The sequence below is a fragment of the Cricetulus griseus genome, chromosome 5 (genome assembly GCF_003668045.3).
Source record: "Cricetulus griseus strain 17A/GY chromosome 5, alternate assembly CriGri-PICRH-1.0, whole genome shotgun sequence".
Taxonomy (NCBI): Eukaryota; Metazoa; Chordata; class Mammalia; order Rodentia; family Cricetidae; genus Cricetulus; species Cricetulus griseus.
Genome location: NC_048598.1, coordinates 123,000,506 through 123,026,357, shown reverse-complemented (window position 1 = coordinate 123,026,357; position 25,852 = coordinate 123,000,506). Strand labels below are relative to the sequence as shown.

The 25,852-nt window shown below is 43.1% G+C and overlaps 2 protein-coding genes and 1 pseudogene across 2 annotated transcripts in view; 1 reads left to right on the top strand and 2 right to left on the bottom strand.

Moving 5' to 3' along the window:
- Positions 1–5,133: 5,133 nt before the first annotated feature.
- LOC113835134 lies at positions 5,134–5,234 on the bottom strand (annotated as a pseudogene).
- Positions 5,235–12,864: 7,630 nt separating this feature from the next.
- On the bottom strand, positions 12,865–22,161 carry Erh (ERH mRNA splicing and mitosis factor). Its single transcript, XM_027418407.2, has 4 exons — positions 22,011–22,161; positions 20,091–20,178; positions 15,660–15,780; positions 12,865–13,363 (listed from the first exon to the last, which is right to left on the bottom strand). The coding sequence occupies exons 1-4, from the start codon at positions 22,011–22,013 to the stop codon at positions 13,261–13,263; spliced, it is 315 nt and encodes a 104-aa protein (XP_027274208.1). The 5' UTR covers positions 22,014–22,161; the 3' UTR covers positions 12,865–13,260.
- Positions 22,162–22,262: 101 nt separating this feature from the next.
- Slc39a9 (solute carrier family 39 member 9) overlaps positions 22,263–25,852 on the top strand; it is a 38,268-nt gene continuing 34,678 nt past the window's right edge. The window contains exon 1 of the mRNA XM_027418406.2: positions 22,263–23,237. Within this exon, the coding sequence (XP_027274207.1) occupies positions 23,142–23,237 (96 nt within the window). The 5' untranslated portion in view covers positions 22,263–23,141. The remainder of the gene's footprint in view (positions 23,238–25,852) is intronic.

The window sequence follows — 25,852 nt, the reverse complement described above, 5'->3', positions numbered from 1 at the left end:
CAAAACAACCTTCATCCTGAGGCAACCAGATGTGGGTGCTGTCTTCTCCTTTGTCTCAAATCTCTCTCAGGATGTTGTGTCACATACAAAAATAACACAGGAGGCAGAGGAGTCAGCACACCACAGAGGGATCTTACCGATGTGCTTGACAGCCTTTTCGATTTAAAGCCCTTTTTGATACAGTATAGCAGAAAACCAAAGCAGCCCTCAGAGTTTTGGCAAGCCTCCAGGCATGTTCTAGTGCTGCAAGGAGACCTACAAAGTGTCTACATGAAATGTGATTCCTGTCTATGAAGTTGGGCTGTGGAGGGTACCAGGCCTCTAAGAGGCAGAGGCGAGTTGATGGCAATGGGAATCTTTGCAGACTTTTGTTTCTAGTAGTATTTACCAGCAGCACTAAATGTTATTAAAGCATAATGCACAAAAGCCCAGAGCCTGATGGCTGTGTGAGGATTGTTCCCACTCACTGAGTTCACATCTAACCAAAGATGAAGAAGGTCCACAGTGAAAGTGAAGGAGAAGCAGCCCAGCTGCCATCTGATGGCGGTCACAGGAATGTGAAGTCACTTACGTGGATGTATAGGATTAGCAGGGTGACCATGCAGGAATGACCCCAAGCAGGGGATTAGAGCCCAAGCAGAGAGAGGTCAACGCAGAGGTTAACCAGAAGGCTAGCATCAAAGGCTTTCCCCAAACCCCGCCCTCCTTCCTCCCCTCTCTGCCCCCTCTTCCATCCCCCTCTCCCTCCTTCTCATTGTGTATGTATATTTGTGTGTGCCTATGACGATGCGTGTGTTGACAAGCGGGTGCCATAGCTTGTGTGTGGAAGTCAGAAGGACCTTGGGTGTCGCTTCTCACCTTCCATCTTGTTTGCATGCATCAGGCTAGCTGGCCTGTGAGCCTGCAGGGGTTCCTGTGTCTCTGTCTCCCATCTCCTCATAGGATTTTGGATTCTAGACACACAATACCATTTCTGGGCCTCAGTGGATTTGGGGGATGCAACCTTGGGTTCTCACACTGACACAGCAAATGCTCTACCCACTGAGTCATTTCCCCACCCCCAAACCTCATGCTTCTAGTAAACCTTTTGGCTCTTACCAGACCTACAGGGCAGCTGCTCAGAAAACTGAAACTCATTGAAAGGGAGGAGGTGGTCTGTGTGGGCATGCCTGAGTGACCTCCAATGGATGGCTTTAGGACAGCATGCTCTAACTACTTTGGGGGCCAACATTGCCTCCTGTTGGGCCCTGTTGAAGGCTGACCCAGACTCTTTTATACCAGCTACAGGATCCCAGTGTCTGCAGTCACCAGTGCAGGAAAAACTGGTGATACCACAGAAATGCTCTCTCATCTCATAGGCCACACAGGTCTCTTGTATGTAGTTATGCTGGGGGCAACCATGACTTTTCACACAAAGGAAAGAGGCATTTTCTATAAATCCTTGTAATTTTCTGGAAGGCCTGCCTCAGAAGTCACCACTTCTGGGGACATCAAAGTTTTTGATTTTTAGGTCCTGTAGAGCCTCAGTCTTGAAAACGTTTGTCCTTAATGGCCTTTCAGTACCAGCACCTCAAATACCCAGCAAACACTCCTCTGTCATGGAAACTGTGACCTGCCATTGGGACTAGAGTGATTGGCAGCGACTCCTGGAACCAAATGGTAGCTGTGTTTCTGTCAGGCATCTGGGCTCACAAAGGGTCAAAGGCAAAGTAATCTCTGGAATGGCTAAGGCCATTGAGGGTGTCATCTGCCTAGTCACACTGGAGCAGACACCGGAAGGCCCACCCACACTTTCTTTCTCTGAGGCCACAGGAACAATGCAGCTGGCTAGGCCTGGAGTCCTGCAGCAGGGCAGGAACTCCTCAGCCAAAGCCTGTATAGGTGGAGGTGGGAGTTAGCATAACCATGGCAACCCTCCAGCCCCAGACATCTAAGAAAGAAACCATGATCTATCCCCTTTCTCTTAGATTACAGTCTAGAGGCCTTAAATTCAAACATCTGTTGACAAGGACCCTGGGCCTGTCTCAGCTAAGTGATGTAATCAGTTCTTGTTAGCTTCTCCCTGTTCTCTTGAGAAGCATAAAGCAAATTACCTTTGGCATGGAAGAGGCTTTTAGACCAACCTTTCCACAATATGTCTGGAGTCTGGCATCCAGTGCAAGTATATAATTACAAAGGAGAAAGGTGTGTGGAGGGTGAGTTGGCACAGGCCCTCAGATGTAGCAGAAAGTATTGCTGCGGTCTTCAAAGACAAAACATCTTTCTTAGAGCTGGCTTATGACTCAAGCTGCAGATTGCAGTAGACAGAGGAGCAAATCACTAGGAAACGATCCCCCAATGCTTCCAACACTGACCCTCCCTCTCTGACCATCAACTAGCTTCTCCCAGCCTTGCAATCTCTCAAATGTCCTGATTTTCTCGGAATCTCAGCCCCTCCACCCCATCGCCTGTCACTTGCCCAAATGGCTAGCCTACTGTTTGTCTGTTCTTTTCACATTGAACATGCCCATCTGTTCCCTTGACCTTTCCTCTCCCACAACAGCTTTGTTTAGCCCCTGGAACTAAAGTTCATGCTCTTCCCCACAGTGCCCAAGGCCAGTCTGTTTTTGTAGCTGATTCTGTGTCTTGCAATGTTTCATCAGCTCTGGTCACTAATTACTGTGCATCTAAATGAACCAGGCACTTTCTGCTGTTACTTCACGGGAAGCTGTATGAGCTGGAGTTTGCTGCTACTCAAAGTATGGTCACATGGAAGTGTTACAAAATGTAGAATGTTTGCCTCACCTCAGGCCAGTAAGTAGCATACCCAGATGTTTCAACGTTTAGAATAAGTGGCCACTGAATCTCCTCAGGAGCATTTTGTTGCACACAGACTTTTTTGTTGTTTAGTTTGGAGTTTGATTTTTGAGACAGGGCCTAAAGTTGCCTGTGCTGGCCTCAACTCCCTGTGTGGCTGAAAATGACCTTTAACTTCTGATCTTCTTGGCTCTGCCTCCCAAGTGCCAGGATTACATGTGTGTGCCGTCACACATAGTTTATATGGTACCAGAGATGGAACCTGGGTTTCAAGCATGGTTAGGTAGGCAAGCACTCTACCAATTGAGCTATAGCCACAGCTATGTTGTCATACATTCTACTTGCTTGTTATAAACCCCACCGTATGCTTTTACTTTAAGTGATGAATATAGTTTTATGACAGGGTCTCTCTATACTCCTGACTGTCCTTGAATTCACCATGTAGACCAAGATGATACCATGTAGACCAACTCCCAGATATCTGCCTGCCTCTGCTTCCCAAGTGCTGGGGTTAATTTCAAGGTCATCTATAGCTTCATAGTGAGTTTAAGACCGGCCAATCAAATCAACACAGTTATACAACCTTGTATTCAAGCATGTACAAAGATGTGTTTGAGACCCAGAACTGGAAAGAGAGAGAGAGCAAGATAAAGAAAAGACATGCTCACATTGTAGAATGGCTAAGTCAAGGTAATTAGTATGTAATATCACATATTTTTGTGGTAAATGACTTCAAATGGAAAGACACTGCTACTTCCAGCATGGCCACGGTGGCTAAGGATACACCCACCCCTTTTGCAGCTCCCGCCTCTAGAGCTTGTGGGCAGGTAATGGAGAATCAAGAATTCACACTGTAATAAAAATGTTAAAGAGATTGTTGGTACACCTCTAGGACTTGATGACTGATGACTGTGCCAACATGATGTTGGAAAATATCACAGGGTTTGACTCTATTAAATCACGTTTTGCTATATTATATTATTGGGAATAATATAACAAGGCTGCTTCCTGGAGAGAGGCCTGAAGCGTGAATGGATTGCCTTGACTTATACTGGGGTCTGTTTTGTCTTACAATGGCAAAGAAGTAGTCTTTTTTTTTTTTTTGAAGTTTTAATGTTTAGAGTCTATAGAGCCAAGGTTCCTGTTAAAGGGAAATACTTTGAAGATAAATGCTTATTTTTCTTCTCTTAAAAAAATATTCCATGAGTGTTTTTGCCTGCATGTATGTATGAGCACCACAAGTGTGCAGCGCCTGAGGAGGCCAGAAGAGGGTGTTGGTACCCTGGAACTGGAGTTACAGATGGTTGTGAGCCACTGTGTGAGTGCTGTCAATTGAGCATGGGTCCTCTGCAAAAGCAGTAAGCACCCTTAACCACTGAGCCACCTTTTCAGCTCTAGGTATCTGTTTTTTTCTAAGTTAATCCTGGTTATCTTGTGAAAAGAAGAACTTGGTTTTTTGAAGACTAGAAAATAAAGATGTGAGAGGGAACTAGAAGAAAGAGAAGGGGAAAAGAGGAGGGGAGAGGAGGACATGAGAGAGCAGGAAGATTGAGTCAGGGGAAGAATAAAGAAGAGCAAGAAAAGAGATACCACAATGGAGGGAGCCATTATAGGTTTGAAGAGAAATCTGGCACTAGGGAAATGTCCAGAGATCTACAAGTTTGACCTCAACTAACAATCTAAGCAATAGTGGAGAGGCTACCTTAAATGCCCTTCTCCGATAATGAGATTGATGATACCTTATATGCCATCCTAGAGCCTTCATCCAGTAGCTGATGGAAGCAGAAGCAGACACCCACAGCTAAACACTGAGCTGAACTCTGGAATCTAGTGGCAGAGAGGGAAGAGTGATGAACAAAGGGGTCAGGACCAGACTGGAGAAACCCACAGGGACAGCTGGCCTGAACAAGGGGTTTCTCATGGACCCCAGAATGATAGCTGGGAAACCAGCATAGGAGTGTTCCAGACCCCCTGAGCGAGGATGTCAGTTTGAAGGTCTGGGCAATCTATGGGGCCTCTGGTAGTGGATCAGTATTTATCCCTAGTATACGGATGGACTTTGGGAGACCTCTTCACATAGATGGTTACTCTCTCAGCCTAGACACATGGGGAGGGTCTAGGCCCTGCTCCAAATGATATGACAGACTCTGAAGATCCCCCATGGAAGGCCTCACCCTCCCTGGATAGCAGAAAGAGGTTGGGATAGGGGTTGAAGGGGCAGGGGAGGAGGGGAGGGAGGAACTAGGATTGACATGTAAAAGAATCTTGCTTCTAATTTAAATTGGTCTGATTGCAATTATAAAAATAAAAAAGAAAATAAAGATGTGTTTGGTTAAAAAAAAAAAAAGATGATTCACACACTTCCATATCATCCTTGCACAGGGGTCTTACAAATCTTTGCTGTCTGCCAAAGTTAGCATTGGAGAGTCTTTACTCTTTTATTTTATTCAGTTTTTAAAAAAATTTTACTGATTTTTTTTTTGTGTGTGTGTGTGAGAGAGAGAGAGAGAGAGAGAGAGAGAGAGAGAGAGAGAGAGAGAGGAGAGAGGAGAGAGATTTACATGTGTGGGGGTGCTGGCAGAGGCCAGAAGAGGGCATCAGATTCTCTGAAGATGGAATTACAGGCAGGTGTGAGCCACCTGAGTACCGGAAACTGAACTCTGGTCCTCTGGAAGGGCAGGCAGCACTCTTAACAGCCAAGCCATCTCCCCTAGACCTTCCCTTCACCATCACCATCCCGTCGTCCTCTTCCCAATTTTCTGTTTCAGTCTTTCACTTTTTATTGCTATTTTTTCTGCAGTATCTGATCTGCTATAAATTACATACAATAAGTGCTTCCTTATATATCATTTTTATTATTTTATTTTATGTGCTAGATAGCTTACACTGTCAACTTGACACATTCTAAAATTATCCTGGAAGAGGATCTCAGCTGAAGAATTACTTAGATCTAGCTGTCCTGTGGACATATCTATGGAGGATTGGCCTTTGTAAAATGAAGTCTCGGGTCCAGCCCCTGTGGGTGGTACCATTCTGTAGGCTGAGCAAATAGCCTGCTTGCCTGTCAGCCAGCAGAATCCCCCATATTCCTGCCATGCTTCTTTGACTGTCAAGTGACTTCCTTGGTATGGAATAGCAAGTAGGCCTGCCTTCAGTTTCCTGCCTTGACTTTTCTCAGCGATTGACTGTGACCTGGATTGCAAGGCAGATAAGCCCTTTCCTTCCTTGTGTTGCTTTTGGTCAGGGTGTTTTATCACGGCAACAGAAATGAAACTAGAACACTCCAAATATGGCTTTAAAATTACAGTTTATTTTTAAGCTTATTTAATTGACAGATTGCATGAAATTATCATGTATAACATGTTTTAATTTATATATTAGGAAATAGCTAAATCAAACTAATTAACATATGAATTACCTAACATTTTATTTTGGGTAAGCTGGTACTCACAGCAATTTTCAAGAATACAGCATATTGTTTTTAATTAAAGCCTATTGGTATAATTTGCATTTGAAATATATATGTATATATTTAAATTTTTATTTTTAATCATGTGTATATGTGTGTGTACACCATTTGTGTGTGGGGGCCCATGGAAATCAAAGGCATAGGATCCCCTGGAGCTGGATGGAGTTACAGGCAGTTGTGAGCTACCTGATGTGGGTGCTGGGAATTGAACTCCAGTCCTTCTGGAAGAGTAATACATGCTCTAAACAGCTGAGCCATATTTCCAGCTCAATATATTTTTTATCTTTAGAAATTCTATTTGTTTATAAAATATTTAATTTAGAAATGACTTCTATTTTTCCCTAATACAATCATATTAGCTTAAGGATCTGAATATTTATTTTTGTTTTTTGATCACAGTGTGTAGCAGTCCTGGCTGTCGTGGCACTTGCTTTGTAGACCAGGCTAACCTTGAACTCACAGAGATCTACGTGTCTCTGCTTCCTGAGTTCTGGGACTAAAGGCATGCTCCACCATGCCTGGCTGGATCTGTATCTTTGTAATAGATAGCAGATGTCCTTTGCTGGTAGCTCCATACCTGTCATCTCAAGGTTAGTTTCTGCTGGCTGATTTTCATCTATGAACAATGTCTTCCCAGTTTTTCTCTAACTAGTAATTTGAATGCTGGACGGATGTTACTTTATTCATTCATCTCCCTTTAATAAAGGTTGGTCTTTATTTTAGCACAAAAATTATTTGCAGATCAGTTGATTCCTTTGTGCGGCATTTGTAGGCTCGGCTTGCTTTGAGGGACATCTCACACTGGGGCTTCAGAGCATGCCCTGCATAATCACAGAGGACCCTATTGTGGCTGGTCACTCTATGTCCTGGCCTCACATGAGTCTCTGTGATGGTGGGTTTGTTAACTTGATACAAACTAATCATCTGGGAAGAGGAATGGCAACTGAGAAAATGCAGCCTTCATATTGGCCTGTAGGTAACTCTTTGGGACATTTTCTTGATTAATGATGTGGGAGGGCCCAGCCCACTATGGGCGGTGCAATCCCTGGGCAGTTGGTCCAGGGTTGTTTAGGGGAACACTGTGGGAGGTGCAATCCCTGGGCAGGTGGTCCAGGGTTGTTTAGGGGAGCACTGTGGGCGATGTAATCCCTGAGCAGGTGGTCCAGGGTTATTTAGGGGAGCATTGTGGATAATGTAATCCCTGGGCAGGTGGTCCAGGGTTGTATACGAGAGCAAGCCCACTGTGGGCAGTGCAGATTCCTCTTTGGCTCCTGCTCCCTGGAATTCTGGGAGTTCCTTTTCTTTTCAGCTTCATCCTATCCAGATCTTTGCCCTGTGAATCCCAGCTGCTTCAGCTTTTTTGTCTTTTCAATCAGCAAGGTGGCGTGGCTGGCCCTATGTGGACCCCTCCCCATGTCTACCGTCCATGCTGAGGTGTGGGGCTCCCTCTAGTTTCTCCTCATTCAGGGTTCACAGCCCTGTGTTGCCTTAGTGACTAGCATCTCAGGAGTGGGACTGCTGCTTGTTTGTTAGTCTGAGCTTTATTATCCTGTTATGGTCTGCATGTTACTTTCATGAGTATGCTTTCAGGGTGGCCATTGGTATTTGATAACCAATTGGTGTGCTCTTCATGGGGAAGACTTTTTCCCACACTTGGCATTCCTTAGTTGCCTTCCTTCTTTGGGTAGGGTTGAGGCCTCCTGAGCTTTCCTTATACACATTAGCATATCTTTTATTGGTCCTTCTCCACCCCACCCCCAGGTTTCTCTGGGCAGCCCTGGCTATCCTGGAACTTGCCCTGTAGATCAGGCTGGCCTCCCACTCCCAGAGATCCACCTGCTCCTGCCTCTGGAGTCCTGGGATTAAGGCATGCACCACCACTGTCCAGCTTATTGTTGTTCTTGTTCAGCTCATGTTTAGGCAGCCATGTTGGTGAGTCTTTTAGGTGTAGCTTCTGGCATTCTCACAGCAAAACCCCATTCCTCTGGCTCTTTCGGGTTGTATTTGAATATATATTCACACATATGTAATGATAATTAATGAAAAAGGAGACCATGAATTTGAAAGAGAGCAGGGAATGTGTGGAGGGAGAAAAGGGAACATGTAACTATATTATAATCTCAAGAGTACACTGCCCTCATTAAAAGAAAATAAAAATATTCACAGCTGGAAACAGTTCAGTCAGTAAAGTGCTTGCCTGACAAGCATGAGGACCCAAATTCAATACTCAGATGCAGGAGAGATGGCTCAGAGGTTAAGAGCACTGACTGCTCTTCCAGAGGTCCTAAGTTCAATTCCCAGCAACCACATGGTGGCTCACAATCATCCCTTATGAGATCGGGTGCCCTCTTCTGGTGTGCAGATATACATGGAAGCAGAATGTTGTATACATAATAAAATCTTAAAAAAAAAAAAAAGCCATCTTCTGAGGAATATATGACACCCAAGGCTGTCCTCAGGCCTCCCCATGCACACACACACACACACACACAGAGTCACCCTCCCAAGTTACCATTCCATATCACCATTCTTTTAAGTTTTCAATGAACTTTGTTGTACTAGTTACTTTTCCTGTTGCTATGAAAAAATCCCCTACAAAAGCAAAACAACTGGACCATAGTTGAGGATAAAGTCCTTTAATGACTGGGAAGAGGTGTCTGTGTGTGTGTGAGAGAGAGAATGGTTTTGTTATGAAGCCCTCTCTGGCCTCAAGTGGGGAATCCTCATGGCCCCACTTTCCAAACATTAGGATCAGACAGATATATCATTTACCACACGCCATGCTCCTGTACTCTTTACTGGCAAATGCACTATTTGTCTTCCATAGTATACTGCTAAAAAGACCTCCTGAAATGCAAATCAAAAGCCTTTTGTAATATCTTATCTTACCTGCCTCACTGAAAAGCTCCTTTGACTTAATCCAGTCTCTAAAGCAGAGTGCTTAATCCTTCTCGTGCAAAGACTTGACAGGTTATGACTGAAAAATCTTTTAAGGCTACCTGCAGCATATGGAATTAAGGCTAAGCCTTAGTTTGATTTCTAAGGCAATGAAGGCAATGTGGCTATAGCTTTCCTAGCTTTTATTCTATGCTACATGCTTTTTTTTTTTTTTTTTTTTTTTAATTCCAAACACGATGGCTTACTATTCGTCTAACGCTTCTATTGGGGGTTCAGAGAGGAGGCTTACAGCAGGTGGGTTAGGGGCTTGCTAAAAGGTTTTGATCTGAGGGCCAAAAGGAAATATACCGGCTCACACATGCATTCCTCTTATGGCTCTTTATTCTTCAAGAAATGTTCTTCCCAAAAAAGTTCTCTCTAAAAAGCTCTCTTTAGGATTTCTAAAAGCCCTCTCCTCAAAAGTTCTTTCTCTAAAAGCTCTTGCTTAAGATCTAAAAGTTCCTTCTAAAAATTCCCTTCTAAAGTCTCCTACAGTTCCTTAAGAAGCCTCCAAAAGTTCTTCCTAAAAATTCTCTAAAAGTTCCATCACACAAGGCTTTTAGTTTTTATATCCACAGACACATTTAACAACTCTGACAATAGGGCATGCATATCTCTCAGAGCCAAGAAGGCAGGTAGGGTCTTGAGAAAGGCAGGCGACTCACATTTCCCCCCTGGACCTGACTTGCAAACAAAACAAAACAAAACAAAAAAACAACAAAAAACATTTAGGGGGTACATGACTTGTAGAATGTGCTGTTAACTGATTAAAGGGGATCTCTCAGCACTGTATCAAAGTTGAAAAACTAAAGCTATGTAGTGTGAGATCCAGAGGCTGCACATGAGCTTTCTTTCTCTGGGGTCTACTTGAGAATACAAAGTACCCAGTATATATTCCACATACAGCCAGATTCATAGTAACAAATATTCTGGAGTTGATACCTAGAATATTAATTGCTATTTCTATAATAAATGATAATGGCTCCCAGCACTTCCCAGGTCACAACCCCTCACTGCTGGTCCTATCTATCTTCCTGCTGTCCTTCTAACCAGTCTGTGGCCCAAGCTGCTCAGAAAATAGAGGCAAAGGAACACTTGAGCCCAGAAGTTTGAGGCCAGGTTTGGAAACAAAGTGAGAATTTTTCAGAAACAAATCCCTAAAACTTAGAAAGAGGCACTTCCTTCATGGAGCTGGCTAGATATGCCATCTTGAACTTCTCAAGTGTCTGCAGATAAGGGATTAACAGACAAACTTGACTGTGGTTGGCTCTCAGCTTCATTCTTGAGGATATAAAGATGTCTTACTACTAGGCAAGATTGCCTATTATATAAGTAATGACCCTCAAATGGCAAATTGTACCTAAACTGGAGAAAATGATACTCAAGGAAGGAAAACAGCTATTTCTCTCAGTAGTGACTCTCATGTCTGGGGCATACCTCTTGCTCTAGACAGGAGATGTGACACTTATGCATGAGGTATCTAAGCCGGGGTGGTTCTTACACAAGTCATCTCCTGACTTTGTGCAGGAGAATCCTTGGGAGGATGGATGAACCACCACAAGAAAAAGAAACACTTGCCAGGCTGACTTGCTGTCTAGCCCTGTCAACTTGACCCAAGCTAGAGTTAGCTGAGAGGAGGAAACCTGAGTTGAGAAAATGCCTTAAGATCTGGCTATAGGCAAACCTGTAGGGCATTTTCTTAATTATTGATGTGGCACCACCCCTGGACAGGTGGTCCTGGGTGCTAAAAGAAAGCAGGCTGAGCAAGCTTTCCTATAGCCAGTACACATCACTCTTCCTTGGCCTCTGTATCAGTTCCTTCCTTGGCTTCTCTTAAGGAAAGGACTGTGACTTAGGATATATAAACCAAATGAACTCTTTCCTCAAGTTACTTTTGGTCATAGTGTTTTATTACAGCAACAGTAACCCTAAGACAACTCAGTCAGAATGCTGTGTGCTTATGAGTGAATCAGTGCTAAATGTGACTTGTCAGGCTTGTGAATCTAAGGGCTCGAATCTGACCAGGTCCCTTGACAGCCATTAGATGCACCGTGTAGCTCATAGCTATTCATTTTGTGGAGTCTCCAAGTCCTGAAGATCTTTGAGGTTAAAATCTTGGCTATTCCATCTAGCAAAGTCTACTGCTATGCAATCTGAGAGTGAATCACTCAAACAGCCTGATCCTTCCTATTGTTTCATTCTTTATGGAAATAAATGCAAGCGGGCTGGAGAGATGGCTTAGAGGTTAAGAGCATTGGCTGCCCTTCCAGAGGTCCTGAGTTCAATTCCTAGCAACACAGGGTTGCTCACAACCATCTACAATGAGATCTGGTGCCCTCTTCTGGCATGCATGCATACATGCTGGCAGAACACTATACATAATAAATAAATCTTAAAAAAAAAAAAAAAAATAAATGCAAGCATGCTCATAAATGCCTGTAATCCTAGCACTTGGGTAGCTGGAGCAGGTTTGTGGACTTTGATACCAGTATAGGCTGCAAATCAAATGCCAGATCAGATAGACTGCAGAGGGAGACCCAGACTCAGGAAAAAAGAAAAAGCCAAAATAACAAAACCAATTTAACAAAACATTTAAAATGCACATAAAATAATTGATAATAACTTCCTGTTTATGTTACTAGGAAACTAACCGTTTCCTATGCAGCCAAATGTTGGCTTAAGTGCTAATGCCAGTCTCAGCAAGCTGGCATAAAAATGCCAAGCCCTCAGGGTATTCCTACAGAGCAGTGTTCCTTAGACAGCACCAGTAACAGTCCTTTTGATCCAACTGTCAAATACTACAAGTTACATATAATACAGCTTACCCTCAAGCCAGTGTAATGAAGAACTGCCTTGCTCTTTCTCCCAGCTCAGTCTGGCTGGTTCTGTAACAAGTATAAAACTGTTCATCCCTCACTGCATATAAAATGGCTCACCACTGTAAATGATTTTCCCATCTAATCTGGGTCACACTGGACCCCACACCCACTTAGAAAACAACCACTCAGAGTTCTTACTGGCTAGCCACCTCTTAATTATTAACTCATACCTAGTAATCTGTGTCTCCATGTGGCCTATCTTAATGGAGAATGCTTAGGTGTCCTACCTTTCCCGGTAGCTACAGGATGTCTCCCTGACACTGCCTATTACCTCTCTATCCCTGTTCGGATTTCCCACCTGGCTAAATTCTGCCTGTCCAACCATAAGAGCAATACATATTTGCAAGACACAGGATATCCCACCACTCCTACCCAATACTGCAAAGCAGACACAGCTTATTTAGGTATCAATGTGCTTGAAGCTGCCCCCACCCCCAATTTTTTGTTATAATCATCTGTGAGTTACAAGTGTGCATATAGAGATTAGAGTACAACTTTTGGGAGTTGGTTTTCTCCCTCCACCATGTAGGCCTTGGGGAATGAACTCAGGTTGTCAGGCTTCGCAGCAAGTGTGTTTACCAGCTGCTGAGCCACTTCACTGGCCCATGCTATAAGTATTTTAAGCCAGAGAACTGGCTTCATAAGTAAATCACAGCAAAATGGGTCTAAATTATAAACTTTCAAGTTCTTTGTGTAGCAGTCTACTGATTTAAAAACTGATAAGGCCTTGCCAGACAATTCAAGGTTTACAGAAAAAACAAACAAAAAAATCACTCAATGAGAGAATACAACTACAGAACATTTCTTTATTTTTCACTAAGACTTTCCCAGAGGACATAAGTAACCTTGTCACCACCCCCACCCCCCATAAAGGGTTAGTGCACTCACTGCTAAAGAGCAGATACGAACAGTTTCAAGGACTGGAACCAACCTTAAATGGCAAAAAACGCTTCCTCTCTGAATTATCATAAAAATGTTTAAGTAAAAAAAGAAAGAAAAGGAGCAAAGGGGCAATGGTGGTTTCAGAATGAAAAGATCATTCATGTTTCATGTCATACATTCAATCTTGGCTCTAGTAACAAAATGGAAACAGGATTACTATCATACAAAATGTTCACTACAGCACGCTGTATGCACCTGTTTCAAGCCCATCCCCAGCCCCTAAAGCTTCCAACTCAATTACTTCCCAGCCTGTTGGGCCTGTCGACGAAGGAGCACATAGATCTTCTCTTTGATCCAATCTTTGTTATAAGGCTGGTACGTCTGTGTATCAGCTCGGTACCTGAGGAACAAAAAGAAACATGCAAAGTTACAGCGGTCAGTTAAAACCCACATTATAATTGCCCTCGAGAGCTCCAACATGCATATTTTCACACATGAAGTGCATCAAAAGCGAATAATGCTGCTGTTTTAATGAACAGATCTTCATCACCTAGTATAATTTTACAATGTAAAAGTAGCCAAGCTGCAGAGCTCTAAAGCACTCAGTCACACACTTACTGACCAAAAAAACCATGTGTTCTCTCTCACATAGCTTCCATTCTTATAGTTCCTTTAGTGATTATAAACAAAAGCTAAACACTAGTACAAGCTTTAAATCTGCTAGATTTGTTTTGAATCAACTAAGAAATCTCTAAAAGAATATTACTTAAACAATGATGTTTAAGGAACTCATAGTTTCAGACTTGCCTTTTAAAATAAAAGCCAAAGGCCTACAGAGGAAAAATTCAGAAGGCCATCTCTCAGAAAAGAAGGGTAAAGCAGGAAGACTATCACCAGCAGCAGAACTCTATTGATAATGAAGGTTTTCAGAGCCTAGAGTACACTGAGCATCCAACCAGTCGAGGCAGCTCACATGGCAGCTCACAAGGACCATGTTACTCCAGTATCAGAGAACTCAATATTGTCTTCTGAGTTCCAAAGGTATTGCATGCACAAGGTATACAAACATACATGAAGGCAAAACACTATACACAGAAAATAATAAAAACAAAATCAAAACACTGCAGTGAAAAAGGCAGACAAGTACCAAGTATGGTGGTACAGAATCCCAGCACTTGGAAGCAGAGACAGGTGGAGCTCAGTAAGTTCAAGGCCAACCTGGTCTACAGAGCAAAGTTCCAGGACAGCCAGGGAGACACAGAGAAACCCTGTCTCATGAAACCAAACAACAAAAAATACAAATGGGAGTGGGACTGTCAAGATGGCTCTGTGGTTAAGAGCACTTTCTGGTCTCCAGAGGACTTGGGTTCAATTTCTAACACCCACATGATGGCTCACATCTATCAGTAACTCCATTTAACAACCTCTTTTGTCCTCTGAAGGCACCAGAAATGCATGTAGTGAACAGACATACATGCAGGCAAGACACTCATACACAAAAAAAAAATTGTACAAGTGGTAATACTTCTTAAAATCAAAGATGTTACCAAATATAGGGATTATTTTAAGCGTTTGAATTAGCTTAATATTTAAGATAACCCTGTAAGTAGCTACATCTTTAAAAACTAAAAAAGGTGAGGAAATCAAGGCTTAAAGTGAAGCAACTTAATATTGTTAAGTGATGCCGGGCAATATTCCCTCTTTTTCTTTAGATCATAAATTTTGTCGTCCATTTTACACAGTACAACTAAACATTCCTGGCACCAGCACCTCCACTATTAACCAGTATGCTAAAAATTTACATGCTGTTTTTTTTCCCCCCATGGTACTAAAGATTGACCATGGGGCTTGTGCCTAGTAAGCAAGCAGTCTATAATGAGCTATATACACCCCAGTAGCTCTTACCTTTTATTTTGAGAAAGGATCTAAGTTATCTTGCCTTAAACTTTCCATCCTTCTGCCTTATCATCCAGATTAGCTGGGATTACAACCCTGCAGCCCCACAGGTAGGGCCAGTTTCCAATAAGGGAAATACACTCCAAAGAAGGGATGCTTTATAAAAACAACACCAAATTTTTCCTGAGTGATAAGGTCAGGTCTATTTCAAGCACACAGGCCACTGCCTAACACACCTAACCAAATACAAAGAAATAGCCAGTTCTTTACCAATGTTGCTTTATGAGAAATAGTCTAAAAAGTCAATCATTTTCTAGGATTGTTCTGTGTTCGTATATCCTAATCAAGTGCCAATCTAGTCTACTTCAAGGTGTAGACTACAATATTTACATTAGTACCATTTAATAAAAATTAAATATAACTATAATAAGCATATTAAAATCTAAAACCTCATACCAATGAAACAAAACAACAAAAGTAAGTTTACACAGGCTAGGATGAAAACTAAATTTCAGGAAAAGAACTTCAGTTTAAATATGAAATCAATTACTTTAGGAAAAAGACCAAGGATGAGAGACATGAGAAAACACTAGGTTTAGGGTATAAACAATGTGGAGCTTTTAAATGAGCTTATCTTCACCCTAGAATATCAAGTAAACTGGCAGTTCCCCATGCCTTCGGCTTTATATTCTCAATTTAATTTGTGATCTATATGTAAGTGAAACACTAGTAACTATATAAATAGACAAAGGCAGAAGGAAGAAAAATACAAATTAAAAGATAGGGTGGCTAATACTTACACAAGACAGCTGAGATCTGCCAGATCGTCAATAAAATCAAACAATTGACTGATATCGTATGTGATAGAGGGGCTGTTGGGATTCATTCTCTTCAGGTGTTCTTCATACATTTTACAAACACCTAAGGGGGAGATAACAAGAACTTATGACTGTAAACTCTTACTTATAAGTAGTGCTATACTATCAGTATATGTATTTTAGAAAAACTGACCTGAAAAAGGACCACAGGTTGATCACTTTTATGACTAGCAATTTACATTTATGAGAGTGTTGATAACCATTTTGTGTTTTATAATTAGATGATTATTTCAAATCACTGGAGAGAAAGGACATTAAAGGTTTGGGCTAGGCATCTGGGAAGAGTCTGTGTTTGGGCCTTAGCAATGACCCTTTCCAGATAGAGCCCCTCCCCCCATCTTTCTACATAGCTCTGGCTGTCCTGGAGCTCACAGAGATCCTCCTGTCTTCTCTGTCCCCCAATTGCTGGTATTAAAGGCATGTGCCACCACACCTGGATTGTACTGTGGTTTGTTTTTGTTTTTGTTTTTTTTCTCGAACAGGTTTCTCTGTGTAGCTTTTGGAGCCTATCCCGGCACTCACTCTGGAAACCAGGCTGGCCTTGAACTCACAGAGATCTGCCTGCCTCCCGAGTGCTGGGATTAAAGGCGTAAGCCACCAACGCCCGGCGTACTGTGGTTTTTATTGTTGGATTTCTAATCATGTTAAGGCTGGAGAGCAGAAAAACACCACAATTCCCCATTTTACCTTCAAAATTTGATGTAAAGGAAAAAGTCACAATAACTGGCAACAAAATTGGAGCTTATCCTGATTTGGTACTGACGATCCCAGACTCTGGATACATTAGGAGTCCAGAAAGCCAGCTCATTTATCATAAAAGGGAGGACAAATGACTCCACCCAGCAAACCTTACCTGACAAACAAAAAGTACATTTCCATAGGGTTCTACAGATTATCTGAAATAATGACCATGAAACATCAGCACAAGGCAAAGCTTGTAAATACTCCAATGTAAGGAGATAATAAAACCAGGTGTGGTGGGCACGCCTGCAATCCCAGCACTTGGGAGGATAAGGCAGGAGGATCAGAAGTTCAAGCTCACCCTCAGCTACATAGTGAGTTAGAGGCCAGCTTATGATTCATGAGACTGTCTCCAAAAACAAGAAACAAAACCCCCAATCAATAATCATAGAATAGCCCAGCATTGGTGGCTCATGCCTTTAATCCCAGCACTCCGGAGGCAGAGGCAGGCGGATCTCTCTGAGTTTGAGAACAGCCTGGTCTACAGAGCGAGTTCCAGGACAACCTCCAAAGCAATACAGAGAAACCCTGTCTCGAAAAACAAACAAACAAAAAATCATAGTATATTAACAATTATCAACAGAGCATATTACCAGTTAATTTTCAACCACTAAAGCATTCTATAAATGAGGGAATATACCTTTTCAGCCCATTGCTAAAACTAACCACTCAAAGGACAAGTGATATCAGTATCAGTTACCTGTGGGCAATATGCCATATAGTGTAATACACAAACCTTTAAGGATCTCTAAAATAACTTCATAAAATTTCCAGTGCAAGGCTAAAAGTATCAAGTTAACTATTTTACATGTTTTTGTTTGTGTTTGCACATGAGGAGGTGAAATGTCATCTTCCTTCATCTCTGAGCCTGCAGCTCACTCAGGCTAGGCTGGCCAGTCCCTAGGATCCACTTGTTTCTACACCTCAGCATCAGGTTTGGCTTGTTTACATGGCTGTGGGGCTCTCCACACTCACTGGTGAGTATTCCTTTACTGACTAAACTATTCCCCCCACACCTCCTTTTAATTGCTACTAGCATACTATACTGAAATCATATAACTGATAAAATGAAAAGGAAGTGAAGCCCAGAAAGGTAAATTCACTGACCTGTCCCTACTGTCATGTTTAGTGGTCACAGACTATGCTTATCTGCTACCACCAGGAAGAAGGAACATTTACTCAGCACTCCACTACAGGCTGTAGCCAGAGCAACAAGGCAAGTTAACAAAACATCACTAGAACTAATAAATGAGGTACCAAGGCTGTAATACACAATCAATATATGAAAATCGCCTGTATTTCTATACAATCTAAAAAAAAAAAAAACTCCAAAACAACTTTAACTCCATATATGACATAATAAAATACAGCTCTTACCAATAAATCTAACTGAAGCAACTTGTGGAGAGGGAGGGAGGGAGGGGCACTCAGGTAGTTGTTCCATGAAGACAAAATGTCTGCTATTGGCAGTGGTAGGCTTGAAACTAGGGCTTCAAGCATGCTAAGCAAATGCTCTAACACTGAGCCACACCCCAGCCTCTCAGTTACCTCCCCATACTCCTCCCAACCTGGGTTTTATCAGAAAGTAACCCACTATTCACCTCAAGCTGTCCTGCAATTGACCATGTAGCTAGTAGCTTCAACCTTGGGCTCCTCCTGACTCAGCCTCCTAAGTAAGCTAGGATTACATGATAAAGCCAGCACTCATCTTTAACTTTTTAAAATGGGAACCAAATCACCATTTCTCTTTTCCACAGTGTTATACGTAGTCTAGGCTAGCTTTGAACTCACTATAGCTGAGGATAAACTTGAACCTCCCATCTCCTGCCTCCTCTTCCCAAGTGCTGGATTACAAGTGCATACCTGTTCATGCTGTGCCAAGGAACATCCTCACTCTGTACATTCCAGATTAAGTCACTCGATAAAATGAGCTACATCCCAAGCCCCAAACTACAATTCTAATCTAAAAATGTTTGAAAAACAAATTCCAGTTTCTGAACATTTATACACTTTTTCTTAGTTCCCCAACAAAAAACATGTAATAGTTATTTACATAATATTTACGATGTATTAGGTATTACAGGTTTAAAGACTGGTAGCTGCCATTGGCCTGGAGGGTGGGACAGGTATAGGAGGAATATTTATCGTTTTATTTTGACAAACCCATCATCCAATCAATTTGGTAAAATTCTACAGAACTGCACAACACAGAATATGAACCCTAATATAAACTATGAAACAGAGTAATCAATTTGTCAGCTTCAGTTCACCACTGTAACAACATATCAAGGTAAGATGTTAATGGACAGAGTTGTCAGTGGAGGGGGTGGATGCTGCTATGTACACACACTACAAACCTAAATCCACACATTAATAAAAGTACATACCTACAGTCCCAGTACTCAAAGAGGCCAGCGTAGGAGACTCTTGCATTCTAGGTTAGTTTGGGTAGGTATCAAAACTGACATAAACTGGGCGTTAGTGGTGCACGCCTTTAATCCCAGTGCTCAGGAGGCAGAGGCAGGTGGATCTCTGTGAGTTCAAGGCCAGCCTGATCTACAAGATCTAGTTCCAGGACAGGCTCCAAAGCTACACAGAGAAACCCTGCCTCGAAAAACAAAACAACAAAGAACTTTCATTAATAGACAAAGTTAGGCTTTACTAAGATTGATAAAGGCTAGGAAAGGCCACTGTCCATAACCCAGACATGATAATACAGACCTGAAGACATTATGCTATGGTGGTAGGCTTCTGCCACTCAAGTGCTGAGATTAAAGGTGTGTGCCACCACTTCCCTGCTCCCCTTTTCATCTTTAAGAGCAGAACCTGATGGCAGTGCCAAGGGTATTATTGCACTATCTACCTTGAAGCCACCTTTGATTATAAGCAGTCTTTGTTTTTATAAGCATTATTAATCACTGTTAGATTTGGAGCCTAACCCAGTTAGTTTTGAACCATAACAGTTTTAGGGACTTGTTGAGCAGCCAAACCAAATCAACTATATAACTTTTTGATAGCAAGAGGCAAAGAACACACACCTTCCTAGAAACAATGTAGGGCAGCACAACCAGTTAACATGATGTAATGATTAAGCACAAAAACAAATCACTCTGCAGAGAACAGTAAACCAGTCTGTGTTCTAATGGTTTACCAGTGAAGAACCAGTGAAGAAACATTAAGAGCTAATTTGTTCCTGGGGTGGGAGTGAAGTCAGAGATCCACCTGTCTCTGACTCCAGAGTGTTGGGATTAAAGGTGTGCGCCACTATGCCTGGCCAGCTTTTAACATTTATTGGTTTAATAGTCAGTTTATGAGGTTTCAGAAGGCATTCAGAGTCAGCCATAACAACTCTAGTGCTATAGTTTAGCCAGAATATGTAAGAGCTGTATATAAAATACCCATATTATGTCATAACAAAATATTTTAACAGTCCATGCTAAAAACAGATTTTTCCTGCTTAAAATAGTAATTCAAGAGATCTTGGGGGCCGGGGGGACACACACGACCAGACAATTCCAGTTCTCAAATGCTATTTATCTCACAAGAGTATGGTGTGTGTATTTGGAGGACTTCACCTTTGATCAGTTTACCTTTCCGCAAGTGACCACTCACCTTCCATGCACTCATTCACAGACTCATAGTCAGCGTAAGTCCTGCCTTCTGGCCTCTTGGTAGGCTGTACCAGCAAAATGGTGTGAGACTGAGGGGAAAAACAGTTTCAATGTATATCCTAATATGCATTTCAGAAATTCACAACATAAAGCCCATGTATATGAAATGAATGTTAGTTATTAAAACACAATACATCCCCAATACGGATGCCTCTGCCAACATATGTTGTCAGTGCTAGGTTCACAACTCCCCTAAATTAGCCCTAAGGGTCATTTCTCCAACTCCAAATATACCTGCCAGCAAGTACTCACAAAAGCTACTTCGTTACTCTTCTGTCTCTAGCTCTATTAACTCTCAATAAAAACTAAGACATTGGGGATATAGGGAGAGAGAAAGGGGAATACTACAACCACCTCATCAACCTAAGGTCTTTTCCAACGAGGGCAACAGTGAAGCCACATCTTTATTCACAAGTCACTCTTCAGTGTAAGATAAATTAGTAACGTATATCCTAAAAAATCCATTGAACTATTCGACCTAGTAGCAACTGTGCTTTGTTAGTGATCAACAGCCAGAGAAAGCATGAAATTAGATTTGCTTTATAGGGGTTCATAAAGGCCAGCTACTCAAAGCACTTTCAGTATGTCCCTTATTGAGAAGAAAATAGTCTTATGAGAACTATATCTGTACTCTTGTAATGGCTTATCCTAGACAAGCTATTCATTCTTTGCCAGTCTTCAAATTAGGAATAATCTGAACATTTGAAAAGTATATATGCACACAGTTCTGCTTAAACAAATCCCATGAGCTTCTCCCTTTTGTTTGCTTAAGAACAGGAGGCTGGGGTACTGGAGGTTAAGAGCACAAGCTCTTTTTCCAAGGGATCGGTTTTCCAATTCCCTGCTCACAAGCATCTGTAATTCCAATTCCAGGGGATCGGACACCCTCTTCCGTCTGCCGCAGACACTGCGTGCAAGTGGCACACAGACATGCAGGCAGAACATCCGTACACAGAAGAAAAAAATCTTGTAAACACCCCCAAAAGCAAAACAATAACGGATTGAAGAGACAACTCAGTAGCTAAGAGCACGAGCTACTCTCACAGAGGACCCAAGTTTGGTTCCCAGCACCCTCATCCACCAGTTGCAAATGCAGATCCTGAGGATCTCACACCCTCTTCTGGTCTCAGCGGGCACCTGTACTCACATGCACAAACGGACACTTAGGAAGTAAAACAAAAGAAAAAAACCTTTACAGAACGTTAAAGATCACACTTTACAACCACCCCTGTCGCATTTTTAGGACCCGGACCCTGGAGTCTCTTTTTCAGGCTCCACTCTCAAGGAAACCTAATTAAGAACAAGATCGGAGGCTGCTGGAATCGCCAAACAGGGGCAACCGAGGCTACTGAAAAAGGGAAAAATACTTTTTTTTTTCTTTTGGAACACTGCGGGGACGGCCGAGGAGGCACACTGCAAAGCGAATCCGACCCCCCGGGCCCACATGCGGCGAACGGTAAAGGTGACGAGCGAGTCGATTTCAGGAAAGGGTCTGACACAGGTTCCCCGCCATTGTTCCTACGGTCCGCTAGCTAGCGGGTGCATCTGAAGGGAAAGAACCGGCCCCCCACGCCTCCCTCTTCCAGGCAGCGAGACGCAAACAGTGCACCCTCTGCCCACCGCACACCTCGCCCCCGCCAGCAGCAGGAGGGCGCGCAGCCGCAGGGCGGACCAGGTCCGGGGCCTACGGCCAGGCCCCGCGTCTCAGCGCCGGGAAGGGGAAGGGTCGACCCGCGAGCTTGGGGGGCGGGGAGCAGCTCGCTCGCTCGCGCCGGATGGACGGGAACAGGAGGAACGGGAAGATGTACGGAGCAGGGGCGGCCCTCGAAGTTGGGGACCCCGGGAACCGCGGAGGCCTCACCATCGCGCCAAACGCTTTGCTGCAGCCGCCGCTAACACCGCCGCCGCCGCACACGAGCTCAGCCGCAACGCCGCCAACAGCCAATCCCGCGAGAGCAGTCGCCGGAAATCGCCGGAAGCGCGACGCGAAAGAGCCTTTTGGACCATAGAGATTTACACGCTTCCGGTCTCTAGAGCGGATGTTGACTCCGTTTCAGCCATCTTGGGTAAGGGCACTGAGACGCGTAAGAGGGCATTTTGCAGCTTTAGGAACTGATAGTTTGTTTCGGGACGCTGCCTTCTGTACTTCAATTAGCAGACGGGTAGCTAAAGTGTTGGAGAACGCTACAGCGACACCAGTCTTTTTTTTTTAGCCTTTCTAAAAAATGGCGGCAATATAAGTACCGCGGCTTATAGGTCGGTTGTAACCCGGAAGTACCCTGCTAAAGAGGGGGTGGTGAGACAATCCGGAAGTGGGAGTAATGAAGAGGTGCCACTTGGCGGCCATGGCAGCTGTAGTACTGGCGACTCAGGGTCAGGGCCTGGCTGAGGGAAGTACCATGGGCAGCACCCGGTGTAGGACAGAGACAGCTTTATTTCGGCTTTGCTGTTGAATCCTCGGGGGCCACTGTTGGAGACTTGCGGGACAGCTTGCTCGACTCTAGACTTGAAGGGAGTTTGCTGGGACTGGTGGGCTGGTCCCCTCCCCGGGGGCGGACCACCTGCGGGGCCACCCTAGAGAACCAGGTGCCGCCCGAGGAGAAGACCCTTGGGTTTGCCTTTTCCTTGCTGCTACCAGACGCGCTGTCTGGGGCAGTGGGTCATTGTGCCACCCTCATTCCGAACATCGGAGAGATCTCTTTCGCACACTTTGTCCATCTGTTACCTGCCGGAATCCCAGTGACTGCCATCCAAGCACCCAAGGTTGCACAAAGTTTACTCTGGTGCTAGTACCAGCAAAAAGGAGCTTACCTCTTAGCACGTAAGAGAGAAGGTGCTTCGTGAACACACCGGCTGGTGGCAAAGGTTGAAAGCAGTGGGGAACTTCCCCTGACCTCTTGGAAAACCGCACGTATAAAGAGCCCAAGCGCCTTTGCAAGCCGCTGGAATTTTTTTGAAGCCTGGTGGTAGAGGGTGACTACAGGAGGGCAGAATGGATGATTTTCTCTCCATTAGTCTGCTGTCTTTGGCGATGTTGGTGGGATGCTATGTGGCTGGAATCATTCCTTTGGCCGTTAATTTCTCAGAGGTAAGTTCGTGTTTTTGTTTTTTTTTTTTTTTTCCTCCCCCCAAGTGTGAGGGTGGTGCTAGACATAGTGATATTTGCAAAGAGAAGCTGTTTCTCAGCTCTAAGTTCTCCATAAGGAAAAGATAGGTAACAGTTGACAGAAGAAACCAAGTTCATAGTTGAGCTCTATAAATCTTTTTGTTTGTTTTGTTCATGGAGACAGGGTTTCTCAGTGTAGCTGTGGCTGCCTGGAACTCTGTAGACCAGGCTGGCCTGAACTCAGAGATCCACCTGCCACTGTCTCCCAAATGCTGGATTAAAGGCCAGTGCCACCACCGCTTGGCTCTGCTCTGTAAATCTTAACGGAGAGTGGTGGATAATCTGCTAAAGAACCTGGAGCGTTCAGAGTTCTCTGAAAATTATATGCAAAAATGTTGGGGCCCTGTGCATTTGCCTAGAGAGAGGCATCATAGTTGCTTTCTTATGGTTCCCAGGGGTTTCAAGGAATCAAATTACCATATAAAAACAAATGAGACTATGACTTTGCCCATGTGAGTCAAAATCTCAGTGTAATAGTTTTTTGAGAAACTGTGAATGTTTTTTGAGGAAAGTTTAGGTTGCCAGCACTACAATCTGTGAGAAAAAAACAAAACAAAACTAAACTAAAGTGGTTTGTTATTATCATTTACTTTCAAAGAAACCAAGGACTGGAGTGGATATTCTGAGATTATTTTCCAATCTGTTTGCTTAGAAATAAACTTTCTGGTTAATGTGTTTGGATGCTTTGGTTCATTTGTTAGGTTGTCTTCCCTTAAACAGCTAGGGAGGAGAAAAGATACACACATCTGTTGTTTAGATTGTCTCAAAAGAGTTCCCTAGGTGCACAGTGCTCAATGGTTTAGGGAGAAAAACTCCATTCAATTTCAAGCTTTTGTCCTCAATATCGGCCCTAAAATCAGCCCTTGGCCTCAGTTCTGTTCCCAAAAGGTCTGATTTCCTCAAAGGAAGATGAGGTATAGATGAGGCATGAGGTAGGCCTTAAAGAGAGTTGGAAGAAAAGGCTTTGGTGGTGAAAAAACAAAAAACAAACAAAAAACAAAACAAAACACCAGCCTGTGGTGAAAAGGGCAGTGAGACCAGGCAGTGGGGAGAGACAGAGCAGGGGAGAAGGAATGCTTTACTTTGACTTGTCTCTCCCTTTCCATTGCCTTTTTCATCTGTGCCCTTTGGGGTATAATGATAACATTAAGTTATTTAGTTTTATTTTGTATATGTGTATGGATATTTTGCCTACATTTATGTCTGTGTACCACATGCATGCCTGGCTTCATTGGAGGCCAGAAGTAGTCCTGGGGTTCCCTGGAACTGGAGTTACAAAGGGTTATGAGCCACTATGTGGGTACTGGGAATTGAACCTGGGTCCCCTGGAAGAGTAGGCAGTGCTTTTAACTGCTCAGCCATCTCTCTAACTCTTAATAATAACACTTAAAGAAAAAAGTTATATATATTACCCAACTTGACTCATTGAAGGGACTGGGATATAGCCAGTTAGTAGTGTTTGCCTAGAATCGCAAGGCCTAGGTTTGACAGACAAAACCCACAGCAACAGACTCACTGAGCTACAATCAAGAAAACAGACCGTGTAACTTGAAAAAGTTCAAGTATCTTGGAATGTGCTGCTCTGACTCAGAGCCGTTCTCAGCCACTGTCCATCGTGGCAAGGGTACATAGTACATGTACAACGTAGCTCATAGATGGATGCAGCGCACAGACTTGCTCTGTTAGATTAGCATATTTAAATTGTTGTTGCTGTTTTTTCCTCTTTGGTCAAGGTAGCAGTTGGATAGAGCTGGACAGCAGGTGATGTGTCACACACAGTTCTCCTTGACCAAACATTATATTTTCTTTTTTTTCTTTTAAAATATTTATTTATTTGATGTGCTTGGGTGTTTTGTGTGCATGGGTGTCAGTGTACCATGTGTGTACCAGAAGAGAGCATCAGATCCCTTAGAACTAGTGTAACAGATGATTGTGGTCCACCATGTGGGTTCTGGAAATCGAACTCAGATCTGCCAGAAGAGCAGCAGTGCTCTTAACCACTGAGTCATCTCTCCAGCCCCAATATATTTTCTTATAATTGTGTTAGAATTGGATTGGTATTATTAGGATGACTTGTGAGCTTAGATTGATTTGCATATTTGAATATTTTAACTGGGGTAAAATTTATTTAGGTTTTTGTTGTTTTGTGACAAGGTCTCACTGTATAGCCCTGGCTGGTCTGGAACTCTCTCTGTGTAGACCTGGCTGGCCTCAAACTCACAGGGATCTATCTGCTTGTCTCCTCTCAAGGACTAAAGGTGTGCACTACTAGGCCTGGCTTAATTGAAGTAAGCAATTTATAAATTGGTTTTTGGCTTTCTTTTCTGTCTTGTTTGTTTTTGTTGTTGTTCTTTCTCTGTGTAGCTTGGAACTCTCTCTGGAGACCAGACTAGCCTTGATCTCAGAGAGATCTACCTGTCTCTGCCTCCCAAGTTTTGCGGTTAAAGGCGTGCACCACCATGCCTGGCAAATTTTCTTTTTTCAAACTTGTTTTTTAAAATTTTTTGTTTGTTATTTATTTGGTTTTTCAAGACAGG

Coding starts and splice junctions, on each gene's coding strand:
- Erh (XM_027418407.2), bottom strand. Junction 15,781..20,090: donor TGTGAATGAGTGCATGGAAG/GTGAGTGGTCAC, acceptor TCTCCCCCTTAG/GTGTTTGTAAAATGTATGAA. Junction 13,364..15,659: donor GCAGATCTCAGCTGTCTTGT/GTAAGTATTAGC, acceptor TTTGTTCCTCAG/GTACCGAGCTGATACACAGA.